This window comes from Pleurodeles waltl, chromosome 11 (genome assembly GCF_031143425.1).
Source record: "Pleurodeles waltl isolate 20211129_DDA chromosome 11, aPleWal1.hap1.20221129, whole genome shotgun sequence".
Classification (NCBI taxonomy): Eukaryota; Metazoa; Chordata; class Amphibia; order Caudata; family Salamandridae; genus Pleurodeles; species Pleurodeles waltl.
The window spans coordinates 380,578,841-380,594,975 of NC_090450.1; the positions used below are offsets into that span (position 1 = coordinate 380,578,841).

Consider the following 16,135-nt stretch of genomic DNA (forward strand, 5'->3'; position numbering starts at 1 on the left):
GCCTGCAATTCGATGAACCGCCTGGCAAAAGCAGTTTCGATGGTCAATTGCCTAAGAGGGCAAGTATGCAGAGGTTCAAAGCATGAACTCATCAAGAAGGTGGGAGCAAGATTTAAATCCCCCTGGGGCATTATGAACAGTCTGGGGCAGAAAACGTGTGGCAAGCCTTTAAGAAACCTAGCCACAACAGGTGACTTAAATGAAGGTTAGTTGACAACTGCAAAAATGTTGAAATGGTTGAGTGATACCCTTTACCTGTGCCTACAGCAGAGCAAGCATAAGAACTTTAGAAAGAGGTGCAGAAAGAGGGTCGATGCTGTGGGAAATCACACCATTTCAAAAACGTATCCCAACAGCAGGCGTATACCAACTTGGCGGAGGATCGCCGGCTGCCAGAATAACATCACAAATTTCAGGAGGAAGGTTGAAAACTGTCCACTGTTCCTGCACAATTTCAAATCATGAAGGTGAACATTGAGCAGGTTCGGGTGCAGACCCTCTCATAATGCTGCGACAGAAGACCCTCTGGAAGAGGCAGCCTGATCCGGGAATCGATGGTCATGCTTAACAGCTCGGGATACCAGACTCTCCGTGCCTAATCTGGAGCCACAACAACAACTTGGCCTGGAAGCTCCTGATCTTCTTGAGAATTCTTGGTATGAGTGGTATTGGCAGAAAGGCGTACACGAGACTGGAGCGCCCCTGAAGATGAAATTTCACATATTACGCGTTTTAATCGCTAACACACAGATCTTATCATGTCTCTCCCCACAGCTGAAAGAGGCCTTGCACCACCTCCGGGTGGAGACACCATTTGTGATCCACTAGGCATCTTTGGCTGAGTTCATCCACCCTGGTGTTCAGAGCACCCCCAGGAGTTGAATCACCAGGGAAATGCTTGTTGTGCCAGTAATGTCCAGAGACAGAGTCCTGTTTGTTCCACTACCATGAGGTGGTGGTGGTGTCCCTGAACACCTGCATCAGTCTTCCCTTGATGGAAGGATGAACTGTTTCAATGCTAAGCAAATCGTCTGAAGCTCCATCAGGTTCAGATGGCGCTCGGACTCCGCAGAAGGCCAGAGTCCTCTGAACTTCACTTCTCCCAGGCCGTCCTATCTCAGAAGTGACACATCTGTCACAACAGTCAGCTCTGGTTGGGGAAGGGAGAGAGAGGTCTGCCACTAACCCAATCGTGATTGGTCAGCTACCACTGTAGATCTTTTGCAGCTCCCTAAGAGATCAGGACCATGTCAGTGAGATTCTCCCAATGCTACGCCCACTAGAACTTCATGTTCAACTGCAGAGCCCACGTATGCCAATGGGCATGAGTTACAAGCAGGATGCAGGAAGCCATGAGGCCCAACAACCTCAGGGCCATTCTCACCGAAATCCAGGATAGAGGCTGAAACATAGGTATCATAGCCTGTATCCTGGCCACGGCGCTTGGGAGGATAGGCCCAAAACAGCACTGTGTCCAGAAGAGGTCTGATGAAAGGAAGCACTTGAGAATGAGTCAGGTGCGACTTTGGCATGTTCATAGTGAACTCCAGCGAGAGCAGAAAGTTCACAGTAGTCTGAAGGTGGGAGGCATCTGCCTCGGGTGAGCCTGCCTCCAACAGCCAGTTATTGAGGTAGGGAAAGACTGGAACCCCCGACGTCTGCAAATGAGCTGCAACCACTTTCGTGGACACTTGAGGTAAGCTGGTAAGGCCGAAGGGGAGCACAGCAAACTGAAAGAGCTCTTATCCCACTGTTACCTCAGGGAACGTCTGCAGGCAGGCAGAAAAATAATGTGGAAATAGGCATCCTGCAAGTTCAGCACTACCATCCAGACTCCTGTGTCTAGGAGAGACAATTTGCAAGACGTGAGCATCTTGAATTTCTCCTTTTTCAAGAAGTGATTGAGAAAGCACAGAGTTGGGTTAGGATAAAGATCTACATCTTTCTTCAGCACCAGAAAGTAGCGTGAATAACAATCACAAACTACTTCTGATACCTGCACACCCTCCATGGCTCCCTTTGCCAAGAGCACCATTATTTTCTGATTGAGAAATGAGAGGTGGTCTGACGTCAGCCAGCCGTAAGGGGGTGGCAAGGGTGGGGGGGTAGGGACTTAGGGGAGAAAGTAGCCCTTTCAACGATTTGCAAAACCCAATGGTCCTATGTTACTGACGGCCAGTGGTGCAGGTAATGGCGTCAATTTCCCCCCCACTAGTAGAAATCAAGGTCGGAGGGCAAAATAAAGGGGTTTAGAGGCTGTACTTGCCAGGGGGTGGTGAGCTGGGCCTACCTCTTGCTACCTATCCCACATGGTATATGGGTCCAGAGTCCTCTGCCACAAAGGCTGGGAAGTTTGCTGGCTGTGGTGTCTGAGGGCATGGACGAAGTTGGTGACACTTTCCATGACTAGGAAAGGGGCAAAAGGCAGACTAGGGATGACGAGGGGCCATAGCTAAGCCCGAGGACCTGGCCGTAACTTAGCTGTCCTTAAAGTGTTACTGCGCCAAGTCCAACTCCTCTCCAAAAAGATGAGAGCCAACAAAGGGCACGTCCATAAGTGAGGCTTGGACATCTCATGAAAAGCCAGTTGTTCTCAGCCAGGTGTCATGCTGCAAGGCCACAGACGATAAAATCACTCTACCCAGCGAGTCAGTCGTATCCAGTCCACATAATATGGTGTACTTTGCTGCATCTCTCCTGTCAGCAATAGCTTTGAGGGTATGGCTTGACCTCTGCCAAAACCATAAGCAGCACTTATTCAACCGAATCCCAGATCTTATGGGAGTATCAGCCCAAAAGGCACGTGCTGTTCACAGACTCAAGTGCACGGCTGGTGGTATCCACCCACTTGATTTCTCTAGCCGGTGGAGTGGTAGTAAATACACCAGGGTTGATCCTAGAGGAGAAGGCTTGGATCATCAAACTTTCTGGTGTGGGATACAGGGGTCCCTAGGAACTGGGAGATGGCAGCAGACAATTGTCCTAGTCACAGAAGTCCCTGAGCAGGGCTTGGACCATGACCCGCATAGGACGTCGGTAAGGACTTTATTAAAGGGGAGTAACTGTTCAGAAGGGGCGACTCCCGGCTGAATCACCTCAATCATGAAGTCTGTCTTGAGTGACTGTGGGTAGCTGAAGGTCAAAGACCTCAGCCTCTCTACACACCACCACAGCAAAAGAGGCTCCCTCCTCCATAGCCACAGTAGGAGGAGAGACCAGGCAAGTGTCCGATGAGGTGTCTAACCCACTGGCTTCATCAAGTTTCTCATACCAGTTGTCCTCATTCTCATTTGGAGGATACCCAAAAGCACCCCCCCATTTGTGTCAATCACAAGGCCTGTCAAAAAGGAAGAGGCACTGGCACTGATTTACAAAGCATGGTTTTGGTCAGCGTTGGAACCACCGACAGGGGACATCCAGCCAGCTCCTTGTCGGAAATGATGATGAGGATGGGGCCATTGGCACATCTCGGTCTTGCAGGCGGCTCTGCTCCAGATCCACTATGGGATCCATGGGGCCCAGCTGGCACAGAGGGCAAACTTGCCGGTGATGATCCAGGGGCGTGGGGTCGGGGGGGAGGGAAGGGGAAAGAGGGGGGCAAATCGCCTGGAGTGCCGACGCTCTTGTGTCTTATCAGAAGACTTTGTCAGGTACAGCAAAATCAAAGACCTCTTCAACTTCTTTGATTTCTTGTGCGTGTGGGACTTACTCGACTTACCAAACAACTGAGTGTGGCTATGAATGCCGGGTGCAGCACCACAAAATAACCTGGGACCTTTCACGCAACAAGGACCTTAAGCGCCACAGGGCCGTCCAACTATGGGCAGCGAAGTGCTTGCTATGCACCTTTGGGATGCATGGCACAATAGTCCTCACAGGCCTTGGAGTCACAGTTCTTCTCCAAGCATCATAAACATACCAAGTGTGGGTCTGTCACCAATATCTGCCTGCGACGGGCAACATGGTCTGAAACCAGACATTTTCTTAGGGGACATCCTGTCACACCATGAGAAAAAAAAGTCTCAAAAAATGAGTGTTGAAGGGAAAAAAAAAAAAAAAAAAAAAAATTTTAAAGAGAAAAAAATCCAGTCAAAAATCCACTGAGGGTAGCTCTGACCAGACCAGCACTACCTGGTGCAGAAAGGAAAGAATGGACGTCAGCATGCCGGGATGTCTGCTGTGGACAATTCTGAATCAGAGCTGCACAACATCGCCTACCCGCATACAGGGGTACTTCTAAAAAAAAAAAAAAAGCTTCCAGATCCAATCTGATTCCTGGGGATTATTCTAAGGTAAAGAAAATGTGGCAAAAAGTCTAAACGATTACAAACCTCAATGTAGCACGATGCCCTAAAACTACTAAATGTTGCAGGACAGGCCATCCATATGCCCTGGGTTAGTTCTACAAGCATACAGCCTCAGTGTATCCTTTACAGAACTTTAAGTCAATATTTAACCTGATTTTGGATTTGTAGTGGGTCCTGTAGTGCCATACATAAGTCCCAGCAAGTTGGGGCCTTCAAATCAGTTGAGTTTCAGCCAGACAGTGAGGCCTTTCCTGCTACTTTGGCTCCAATCACAATGATGTAGTAAAGCTGTATATTGGCCATGAACAGTCCCCCATTGTCCACTGATTGGACACTTTTTGAGAAGAACACTCAATTGTTTAATGTCCCATAATACATAATGGACTTAGGAGCGCATCACCTCAAATAGTGGTGGAGATGTCAGTATCAAGAACGACATATAAAAGTTAGCTAAGGAGAGATTAAAAAAAAGGGAGGAAATCACTGTTTCATTGTGTCTGGGTAGGAGAAAGCTCACTACGAGACTGACTGGTGGCAGCAAGAACAATTCCCATAGGTTTCTCTAGACAGATACGTGCAATTTATTTTCAGAGGGGTCAAGATGTTTAATCCTCCTTGGGATAACGATTGCAAGATACCCAAAGATTAAGGGAACTATTTTAGACCAACACCCACACTTTGCATAAAGTGTGGGTAAAACTATTATCTTGCACTAAAACACTCAAATTTACATTTATCTACAAACAGAAAAAAGGTAAACACCAATAGCTATACATTTTAATTTGGGGGACTATAGTCCCTGTCTTGATATACATTATTTTCTTATCATTGGCCAGCTTAAGAAAGAATAATAAAGACAAACTGCTGTCCAGTCATAAGGGGGGGGTGTGGTCAGGCTAGTTTGAGACACTACAAAGTCTTGTGGCTGTGGAAGTGGGTTAGATCGTATGTTTCTTTTAGGCCCCAAGGTTGAAGCCAAATTAAAACTGAGAATATTCAGTTTAGAAAAATAGCCAATATTTATCGTAGTAAAACAAGACCAAAACAACAAAAATCCAACATACACAAGCAAAGATACAAATTCTTGAAGATGAAATCTCAATAAAACACTTAGAAACACAATAGCTCCAATCGCGGATATCATGACATTGTTGACTGAGTCATTCCCAACAGTCCAACACCACTTGCAAGGGAGTGCGGGACGGTCACAGAGTCACACTGACCCCAGGCATAGTACCTTTGCTCATTTCTGCCTTTGAAGTAGGCAAACTTCAAAGGAAAGTCTTCGCAGTGTACAAGACCCTGCCTTTCCTACCCTGGTCCCAGCACAATCCAGGGGGTGGGAGACTGATTTGTGTAAGAACAGGCACAGCCCTATTCAGCTGCAAGTGTCCGCTCCTTCCACCACTCTAGCCCAGAAAGACTCATCAGGATATGTGGTGCACATCACAGCTCCCTTTGTGCGACTGTCTAGAGTGAATTCACAAACAGTCCAAATGCCATCCTGACCCATAACTGTATTCCACAGCCAGGCAGAGGCACAGAATGGTTAAGCAAGAAAATGCCCACTTTCTCAAAGTGGCATATTCAAACTTACAATTTAAAAACCAATTTCACCAAAAGATGAATTTTTAAAATCGGAGTTGAGAGACCCCCAAACTCCACATCACTACCTGTTCCCAATGGGAAATTACATGTAAAAAGATATTTCGAGGCAATCCCCCTGGTACCCTATGGGAGAGATAGGGGTATTTCAGTATCAGGACATGTAAAACACACCAGTACATGTGCTACCTTTTAAATACATGGCACCCTGCCGATGGGGCTGCCTTGGGCCTACCTTAGGGGTGACTTACATGTAGTAAAAGGGAAGATCGGAACCTGGCAAGTGGGTGCACTTGCCAAGTTGAATTGGCAGTTCAAAACTGCACACACAGACACTACAGTGGCATGTCTGAGACATATTTACAGGGCTACTCCTGTGGGTGGCACAATCAGTGTTGCAGACCCACTAGTAGCATTTGATTTACAGACCTTGGGCACACATGGTACACTACACACTAGGGATTTATTAGTAAATCAAATATGACACTAACCAATACCATTTAGACAGAGAGCACTTGCACCTTTGAACTGGTCAGCAGTGGTAAAGTGCCCAGAGTCCTAAAGCCAGCAAAAACGAAGTTCAACACAGGATCAAAACAGGAAGTCAGAAGCCAAAAAGATAGGGGAAACAATGCGAAGAGCTGACAGGTCTAACACGCACTAATCACCTGTGAGGGTATCCAGGCACTTCATATTTTTTGGTTCCAGTAGGGATTCTGAAACATTTACTCAGGTGGTATTCAGGCAAGTGACCTATAAAAAGTCAAAGCTAAAAGGACAGTAAAGAATGGAGCGGAGGGCTGATCAATGAAAATACATCTTTGCAGAAAGAGCAGAGGATGGAAACAGACTGGAACAGAAGTTTAACAGCGTGAAGCAGGGTTTAGGGATGGCAGCAGAAAACACACAAGACTGAGGTTGGAGGCCACATCACTGATTGGAATTTGGTGAAGGAGCCAAAAGATCCAGACTTGGACACTAACAACAAACAAAATTGGAGTATCATAGCACATATATAGAACATATATACTGCTTGCGGATGCCACAATGATATTGGACGGTATTTGCATGATCATTTCAGGTGCTTTATTATAATTCATTCCCAGCACAGACAAGCTTGTCAAGTCATTTAAAATTGGCAGTATATGAAGTACAAGCCTTGGATCTATTTGATCTTGGGAGCTGATTTATTAAGGCTTTTACTAGTTCTAGGGAACTTCAACACTGGAGGAGACAATTACTCTGACCAGAGGCTATGATAAAATGGATTCTCAGCATGGCAAAAACCTAAAGAAATGCAAAGGGGAGTGTCTATGTACACCCTCAAAGTGGATATATTTTTTTTTTACCAAAATGGATGGTACTAAGGTCAGACTTGGTTGAGCCTCACAACTCTTCATAACCACACACCAAGCGTTAATTCCTGCTGAATTCTGATCTCACATCCACATCTCACACCCATGATTTCACAGGAACCATAGAAACTAGATGGACAACCCACATTCTGATTGGAGCGGTATATCCAACAGTGGCTACAATATCTGAACCTGAGCCAAGGGGTTCCCTTAGTATTCACTGCCGTCACAAGCACCACTGCAGGACCCACACCCTTCATTTGGTGTACAGAACCAGCAGGATGCAAGAGGCCAAGTAGTAGAATAGACGCAAAACCTTTAGGCCTGGGATATCGCACCATCAACTACTGAATATCCACGATCCTCAGGTAATGCCAGTGAGCGGACAGAACTGGCAGGCAGAACAGCATCTTAAAAACTTATACTGCTGAAGTAACAAGTCCAGAAGACCAACAACCACAACAGGAGTCAAACCTCCATCCTTCTTGGAAGCCAGAGAAAGAAGTAAAGAAGAATAGAATCCCATGCCCATTTCTGACAGAGACACCACCTCTAGAGCCCCTTTGTTGAGCAGGGCAAGGACCTCTGCCTCCGGGAAAGAGGTATATGCCAGAAATCACAGCCTGGCAGAATGAGGGCAGGCCTGAGTATGGGGCAAGAAGGGCAGGATGTAGCACTTGCAGATCAACTGGATAACCCAGTGCTCTGCCAAGATCATCTCCCAACAGATGGAAGGGTGTGTGACCCTCCCACTGGCAGATAGTGTCTTGAGTGGGGAACAGTGGGGTTGAGGCTAATCAGAGAGGGTTTGCGGCAGCAGAGCCAGCATAAGACTGAAAGGACTGGATCTGCTGCTGCTACTGGTGATATTGACCCTTAGAAGCACCCCTAGCATGAAATAAAAAAGTAGATTTGCTGAGGCATCTGACCGATTAAAAAGGTTGCCTCTGCTGAGCTGTGAAATAGCCCCAGAATTTACTGTAGTGCTGATCAAACTGCTGAGACCTGGTACAGGGAGTGAGCCACAGCCCTGGTATTATTATTACTATTTTGTTTTAAAATACACGTTCCACAGAGCAGCTGGCTTCTCTCCAAAAAGCAGCTCACTGTCAAAAGACATGTCCATCAGAGTGGCCTGGATATCTCCTGAGAAGCCAGTGGACCGAAATCAGTCAGGAAAGAGAAGCGCAATGACAGTGCCCATATACCTGGGCAAAGAACCCTCAAAATCCAAACTGCACTTTAGGATCTGCTTTGATGTTAAACTTTGATTACTAAATGCACAAAGTCAGCTTCACAGTTCTTGCTGCTTTACCCACCACTGTTGTAAAGCAGAATCTTTCCAGTTTTTGATACCAAAGGACGTAAGGGACGATCCCTTCTGGAGACACTGGCATTTAGTAGGACAAGATGAAGACCAGAATCAGAGTAAAAAAGGAAGAAGATTATCAGCCTTAGAATCATCCTTTTCCATATGATTATAATCCTTATCAAGCAAGGTTATGTTGATGGGGAAGAAGCCGAATAACTGCTTCATCGGGCAAAAAGTTGGGACCCTGAAAGAAGCTGCTCTATGAGGGAAGTTCTGACCTCTTTTGCCACCCAGATTATTTCAGCTGACTTAGAGGACAGAGCTGATAGGAACTCAGTGTGTGGCATTTAACCAACTTTTGGATGGGAATCTGACAGCGCCAGGTAAACAAGAGAGGACACCATGGTCTGTGGCCTTTTCCAAGGCCTAAAGGCGACAAAATGTGGAGGCCTGTGATGGAGCTGCCAAACCTGAAGAAACAGATCTTCGAATGGGAAGTGGCTTAGGGGGTACTGTTGTCATCCTAAAAGATATCCAATAAGGTAAGACGAAAGGGCTCAACCTGCGTGGGGTCTGCAGATGGGGCAGGAAATTCTGACTGATCATGACCAGCTTTGGAATCAGCTTTGATGACCAAGACAACTTCGGGATCAGTTATATAAAGGTAACTCAAAATGGTCCCAGAACATTTATGTAGGAAAGAAGGGGTGATTTCCTTCCTATGGTTCTTTGCATGGTTTGAGGGATGAACTTTATGGAGACTGTTCCCTATCAGGGGACATATTGGTTTGGGGTGTAGAACATTTTGGCACGTCCCTGTGTTTTAAAAGAAAAATAATAATCATTATCATAATCATAATAATATGCTGCAAACTCATGATCAGTGCCGAAATGCCACATGCACATGACCTGTGGATGTAAAAGAGACATCAGCTGGTGACACTTCCACAACAGGACTTGAATCCGGAAACTAACTTATGGAGGAGTAATTTGACCTAGTCGCTGTCAAAACTTAGGAAATGTGTTAGCAAGCACCAAAAGAAAACTTCAGACTACATTGATGAGGCATGTGAATGCAGGAAGGGACTTCAGTGCACAGGCTGGCACCTATTATATGCTGGTGTCATCATGTTCAGGGGGAGGAGTCAAGGCTACAATTGCATGGCGCCACCTTGTGGCTCTGGAGAGTTACTGTGGAGGAAAGAAATTCTGGTCCAGTTTAGCATCTAGGAGAATATTCTAAAAGGGAAGAACCTGCAGGAAGATTTATTGATCAGAATATTAAATTTGTGAATCTCCAAGAGTAATATCATGAGAGTCCATGTGACAGGTGATTAACTTTCTATTGTTGTTTAAGATTTAACACATAGCACTCATTAAAATGTGAGTTCAAGGGAAGCTTAATGAATTATGTTCAGTTTTTAAGACTAACAAAGCACTGACAAAACCAAAATGTTTTGATTTTTTAGTTATTTTTGTTAGTGAACCAGCCCCAGGATCACAAACGCTTTTCATGCAGTGCCTGAATTGTTGAGGGGCATTAGCTCTCAAACTAACGTTATGCAAGAGTTCCTGATAATGAGAAACTGAGAGACAGCTTAAACTCCAGTGTTGAACATTTTATTAAAAAAATATATATATTTATATATACATCTAACTTCACGTTACCTGTATGCTCATTGGGTTTATGCCGTTTACTTGGCTGTACCACAAAGATGTCATCATAATCAGGATCCTTATCTTCCATTGCCCTTTTCATTCCAGACATGTTGGAAGGCTCTGGTATAAAGAACAACATCAGTGTCAGTGACATGGCCCTCACTTTACTACACCTAGGCAGGAGCATGCAGACAAAAATCAAGCAAACATTGACAATAAAACACCAACCAGCTCACAAATGAAAGAGTGAAGCAAATTGGCATTTCAACATAAATAAGGTCTACTACCATGTTCAATTACATTTAACCCCTCGAGGTACTGGCTGCATCTGGATACTGACATTGTGTGAACTGATTTCCTTTGTATCCAGTTAGACCAGCATGTAGCTTGCCGTGCCACCAGAAGCCCCACCAACACTTAGGCTGCATGCTGACAGTGTAAATACGTAATAAAACATATTTAAACAGAAAATAGTGCAGATGAATTGCAGTACAAAAGTGGCCACTCAAAAAAGAAGCATGTCTATAAGTTCTATAATGATATATGAATAATAGAGCCTCTTGGCATACAAGGGTTTGATTTACGAACAATTATTTTGTTCATGTGGGTGGGAAGTGCTAACTTCCACTATGTAGAAACAAAGAACAAAGATGGCCATGGAGCAACGTAGTTCTACGCAAAGGGGAAAATAGAGGCTGCTAGTGACTCAGACACATGATATGTTTAAAGTAATGTTAACCCCTCGTTAAAGTATTGGACATCTTATTACATGTGAATAAAAACTATTACCTAAAGAAACACAACTGGAAAAATTGAGCCTTGTTGCAGCAGAGCAGCTGACTTCAGACAACCTACTCAACTGGACTAGTATGCAAGCCTCAGGGATAGAATTTAGCCCACTCTGTGCTGTGAATGTGCAGGAAGCACTCAAGAAAAACAGAGCAGCAAACGTGCAATGTTGAACATTGGGAAATTCTCCAATACTGTCACGTTCCCTCAAATGCGATCCCAATCATAAGTGAAAACACCAGGCTTGAGGCCCTTGCACTTGCAATTTCTCAGTATCCAGTGGAGGAAAGCAGGAAGATCACAATAACTCAATAGATAGAGTAAATTAACAATATGAAAATTGAAAGAGAAAATTTAACACTTCTCAAAGGAAAAAACTGATAGGAATTACAGGACTCTCCCACAGCAAATGTCGGCTGCAGAGTACAATGGGGTTCACTGCAAAACGTTTGGAATAAGATAAACCCTTGTTCTTCTACAAATAAGTACAATCTGCAGTGAAGGTAATCAATGTGAATTGTGAATCGGAGTACGCTGATGTAGTACAAGCTTGCCACATACCTTGAATCTAGACATGTTTGAAGACACTGTGGAAAAGCAGGTGTGCAAAATAATCAAGAACGTGGACCAGGCAGATATAGAAAGTACTTGAATGGTGGCATTCCTGCAGTAGAAATGCAAAATCCTGACTAGAGCATCTATTTGAATACCAACAGTAGGATATCTGGTTCTAGTTAGACAGTCTGACTACTGCTCATCTGCTGGCGGCACAGGAGTCCCAAATGATACTTTGCAAAGACAGTGGACACAGGTGGGAGGAGGACTGTGAAACTTGACCCTGCCTACAAACCACCATGGACAGATAATCAGGGATATAGTGGCTTTAGACTACTTTCAGGGAGGAACCTCACACTCCATTGGAGTGGTTATTTCCTACCCACTAAATGGAGCAGTGAGTAATGCTAGCGCAGGTGTTCTAATAAAAATTATTGATGAGTGTGTATGTATTCTGAGTAATGGATTTGTGTAGAAAATATAATAACGTAGAATAATAATGCACGCATTTGAAAATGAGCATATGTTTGACTAATGTAGTGATTTGTCATATTAAAGGTTAAGCATTATGTATTAGTTTTATTTATTGTAGGCCTGAACTTAGCGAAGGTCTTGGCCTAGTTGCGAGGCCTCATGTCAAGCTGTATTTCTTAACTCCTAGAAAGTTAAACTGTGATTTTCCATTGAATTGTGTAAATGTGCTCGGAGCTGAGAATCTTTTCTCATGAGAACCGACTGCTATAAGATGCTGTTCTTGCTAAATGTAACAATATGTATGTAATGTGTGTAAGACTGACTCTCTCAGGAGGAGAACAATGGAGACACTGACTGGAATAGAAGCTGCAACAATATTGTTACCAGACAAGCCGGATGATGAGAACATTGCAGGAGAAACCAATCAGCGACATGTGAACAGAGTAATGGTAGAATTAATAGATTTGGAGTTTTAGTTTTATTGGACAAAGTGTGAACATGCAAACCCTTGGCTAATAGGGATTTGGGATGCAGTTTTAGTGAATTTAACTTAACGGGACTGCACCAAGAGATGATATGCCATTCTTTCTATTCTTCTTGAGGGTTTACCTCTATTCTTTCAAGTTGCTTAAAGACTTTGCGTTTTCTGAACATTGATGCTGAATCCTGATGAAGAAGACTATTTTAGCTTGTCAATCAAACTGAGGAGAGGTATTATTGTACCCATGTATAATGTGCATATTTGCTTTTTCTCTCTAGGAACCAACCGCACTGCTTTGCAAGAGCCATAGTTAGAGGTTTTCCAAAATCCGTCTAACTAAATTGTTTTGCATGAAGCCCAACATGCTGATGCTAATCTGGCATTAGTTAAGGAACCTCACTAATGAAAATCTGCTACTAGGGAATACTGCTTGATGAATTTCCTTGCTGAATCTAAATGTATGTGATCTCATTTGTGCAACTGTTCTATTATTAATGTGTACTGTAACCTTAGAATGTTTAATAGTTCAAGCTTTGATTAGATTACGTTTTTCCGTGCTTTGGACAGCCAGTGTTTCTGTATGTGTGTCATTTGATTTTGAGGTTAATTTACATGACTTTACCATTGTTAATATAGGTAAATAAATATTCTAACTTTTACTAAAAGGTGTGGTTATTCAGGACTGAAAGGTCATGGTGTGTGACAAATACTGACTATTGATTATTAATGTTTTTGATATTGTGTACTGACTATTGATCTGCAAGTACTAGAGTTATGGTGAGAGCATCTTAACTGCGAGTCAAAAGGTTCAGTGACCTATTCGCGTCCCCTTGTAAGTTTACTTTTTAAGGTCAGACGCGCTAACAGTGATGGTAGCAGAGGTGATGGTTAGTCTCCATAAGAGCCCATCTTAGACGTCCGGTACAGAGTAACAGGCATTACCAGAGATAGTAACAGAATTAATGGTTTGTCTCCCTAAGAGCTCACCATAGATGTCCAATACAGAGAAGATAGCAGAGATGGATGGTTCCTCTCCATAAGAGCCCATTGTGGGTGTTCCCAGAGATGGTGGTGGCTTGATGATTTGGTCCTTTGAGAGTTCATTATTATTGTGATTTAGATTTATTTTTCAATGATGCTAATTGGAGAGAAAATATTTCCCTAAGTCCAGAAATGACTTTCCAGGAATCTCAGATCTTGCTAATGGTTGTTTATGGATGTTCTCGGCGTTCTAATGACAGTGTGAATGAAGTAGGTTGCGCTAGCACAGCTTATGCAAATCACAGGTGAATTGTGAGGTTTGTGAGGGTTTAGGGAGTTTGCATACACCAAATGAAGTTGTAGTTTCTTTTCCGATCATGTGATGGGGGCCCTGAGAGGCTTCAAAGGGAAGGAAGGGAATTTCCTTCCCTTTGAAGTCTCTCAGAGCATTTCAAAAGCCGGATCATAAAGCGATCCGGCTTTTGAAAATGCCCACTAGACACCAGGGATTTCTTTTTTCAAAAGAAACTAGCATGAGGAGAGCGACCCCTTGGGCAAGTGTCGCTCCCCAGGGGGGCAATATTTTGCAAGGCCTTTTCTGCCCCCCTGGGGGTAGATTGGCCTATTGTTAGGCTGATCTGCCCCCAGGGGAGGGGCAGAAACCACTAGGCGCCAGGGATCTTTTTTTTTGTTTGTTTCTTTTTATGTTTTTTTTTTTTTTTTTTTTTTTTTGGGGAGCGACCCTTTAGGCAAGGATCGCTTCCTAGGTGGCAAATTATATTTAGGCAGATCAGCCTATTTTTATGGGGCCAGTCTGAACCCCAAGGGGGCAGAAACCACTAGACACCGGGGAGTTTTTTTTTTTTTTTTTTACACGCCAAATTCACGGAAGGGGAGCGACCCCTTAGGCAAGGGTCGCAATTGTATTTTAGGCCATTTCTGCCCCCCCCCACCCCCCCCACCTCTAGGCACCAGGGCTAAAAAAAAATGTGTTTTTTTTTTTTTTTTTTAGAGGTGGGGAGCGATCCCTTAGGCAAGGGCTGCTCCCCTGGGGGGCACATTGTATTTAGACCATTTCTGCCCCCCTTGGGGGCAGATCAGCCTATTGTTATTAGGCCGATCTGCCCCCAAAGGGGGCAGAAACCAATTAGGCATCAGGGATTGGTGTGTGTGTGTGTGTATGCATGTTTTCTCCTTAAGGGGAGGAACCCCCTTGGGTAAGGCTCGCTCCCCATGGGGGCACATTACTGTTGGCCATATCTGCCCCCCTCGGGGACAGATGAGCCTATTTTTGGAAGGCCCATCTGCCCCCAAGGTGGGGGGGGGGCAGAAAGCCCACCACAGACCAGGGAAGTTTTTTTTTCCCCCCAAAATAAGAAGGTGGGGGTAGGTCCATACCCCCACCCCAAATAAATGGGGCCAAAGTTCTCCTGCCCACCAGTGGGCAGATGGGACAATTACCCCTGATCCACACCCCAGGGGGGGGCAGAAAGTCTACCAGATGCCAGGGAATTTAAAAAATATATATAAATATATTGGGGTGGTAGCTACCAACCAGTATGGGCCGGGTTATGCCCCCACCCCAACTGAAGGGGGTAACAGTCTTTCAGCTCTCCCCTGCACTCTAAAACATCTTATCCCACAGCAAGCAAGAAGACATTTGATTATTTTAGGTTTTGGTTTTGGTTTTACATTTGGGCCATGAGAGCTTGGCTAACTCTCAAAATCGTCCCACTTGGAATGGTGAGGGCTGCACTTTATGGACTTTGGGACACTGCCATGTAGAAAAATCCACAAGACCTAGACACATCTGAAAGCTAAACATCTGGGTGATTCCAGGGTGGTGTTTCACATGCACCCTGCACCATTTTTGTACCCACAATGCCCTGCAAACCTCCAATTTTGCTGGAAATCACACATTTTCCCCACGTTTTTGTGATGGAACCTTCCGGAATCTGCAGGAATCCACAAAATTCCTACCACCTAGCATTGTCTCATCTATACCGATAACAATTCTGCTGCACTTGTCAGCCTAAAAATGTTTTTTTGCAAACTGTCCTTTTGGACCCCATTTGGTTCCCCCTCAATATCAACATGTTTTTGGTTCTTCCCTTTCACAAGCACTTGGCCCACCTAAACAAATGAGGTATCATTTTTACCGGGAGACTGAGGGGAACATTGGGTGGTATGAAATCTGTCCCAGTGCGGTGATCCCACACAGAAATGTGGGAACAATGTGATTTTTTAGCTAAATTTGAGGTTTGCTGAGGATTCTGGGTAAGAAAACATTGGGGGATCCACGCAAGTTCCACCTCATTGGACTCCCTCGGGTGTCTAGTTTTCAGAAATGTCTGGGTTTGGTAGGTTTCCCTAGAAGACTGGTGGGTCCAGGACCAAAAACGCAGGTACCCCCTGCAAAAACAGGTTGTTTTGTATTTGAGAATTTTGATGTGTCCAGATAGTGTTTTGGGGCATTTCCTCTCACGGGGAGTAGGCCCACAAACAAAAGTGAGGTACCATTTTTATCGGGAGACTTGGGGGAACGCTGGGTGGAAATTTGTGGCTCCTCTCTGATTCCTGAACTTTCTGTCACCGAAATGAGAGGAAAAAGTGTTTA

General features: G+C 44.5%; 1 protein-coding gene across 2 annotated transcripts in view; it reads right to left on the reverse strand.

The window, feature by feature from the left end:
* The window catches only part of YEATS2 (YEATS domain containing 2), a 1,667,962-nt gene that overhangs the window by 1,616,389 nt on the left and 35,438 nt on the right, over window positions 1–16,135 (reverse strand). For both annotated transcript variants that reach the window (XM_069213699.1, XM_069213698.1), the window contains exon 2: window positions 10,248–10,358. In XM_069213699.1, coding sequence (XP_069069800.1) covers window positions 10,248–10,347 — 100 coding nt within the window. In that variant the 5' untranslated portion in view covers window positions 10,348–10,358. The remainder of the gene's footprint in view (window positions 1–10,247; window positions 10,359–16,135) is intronic.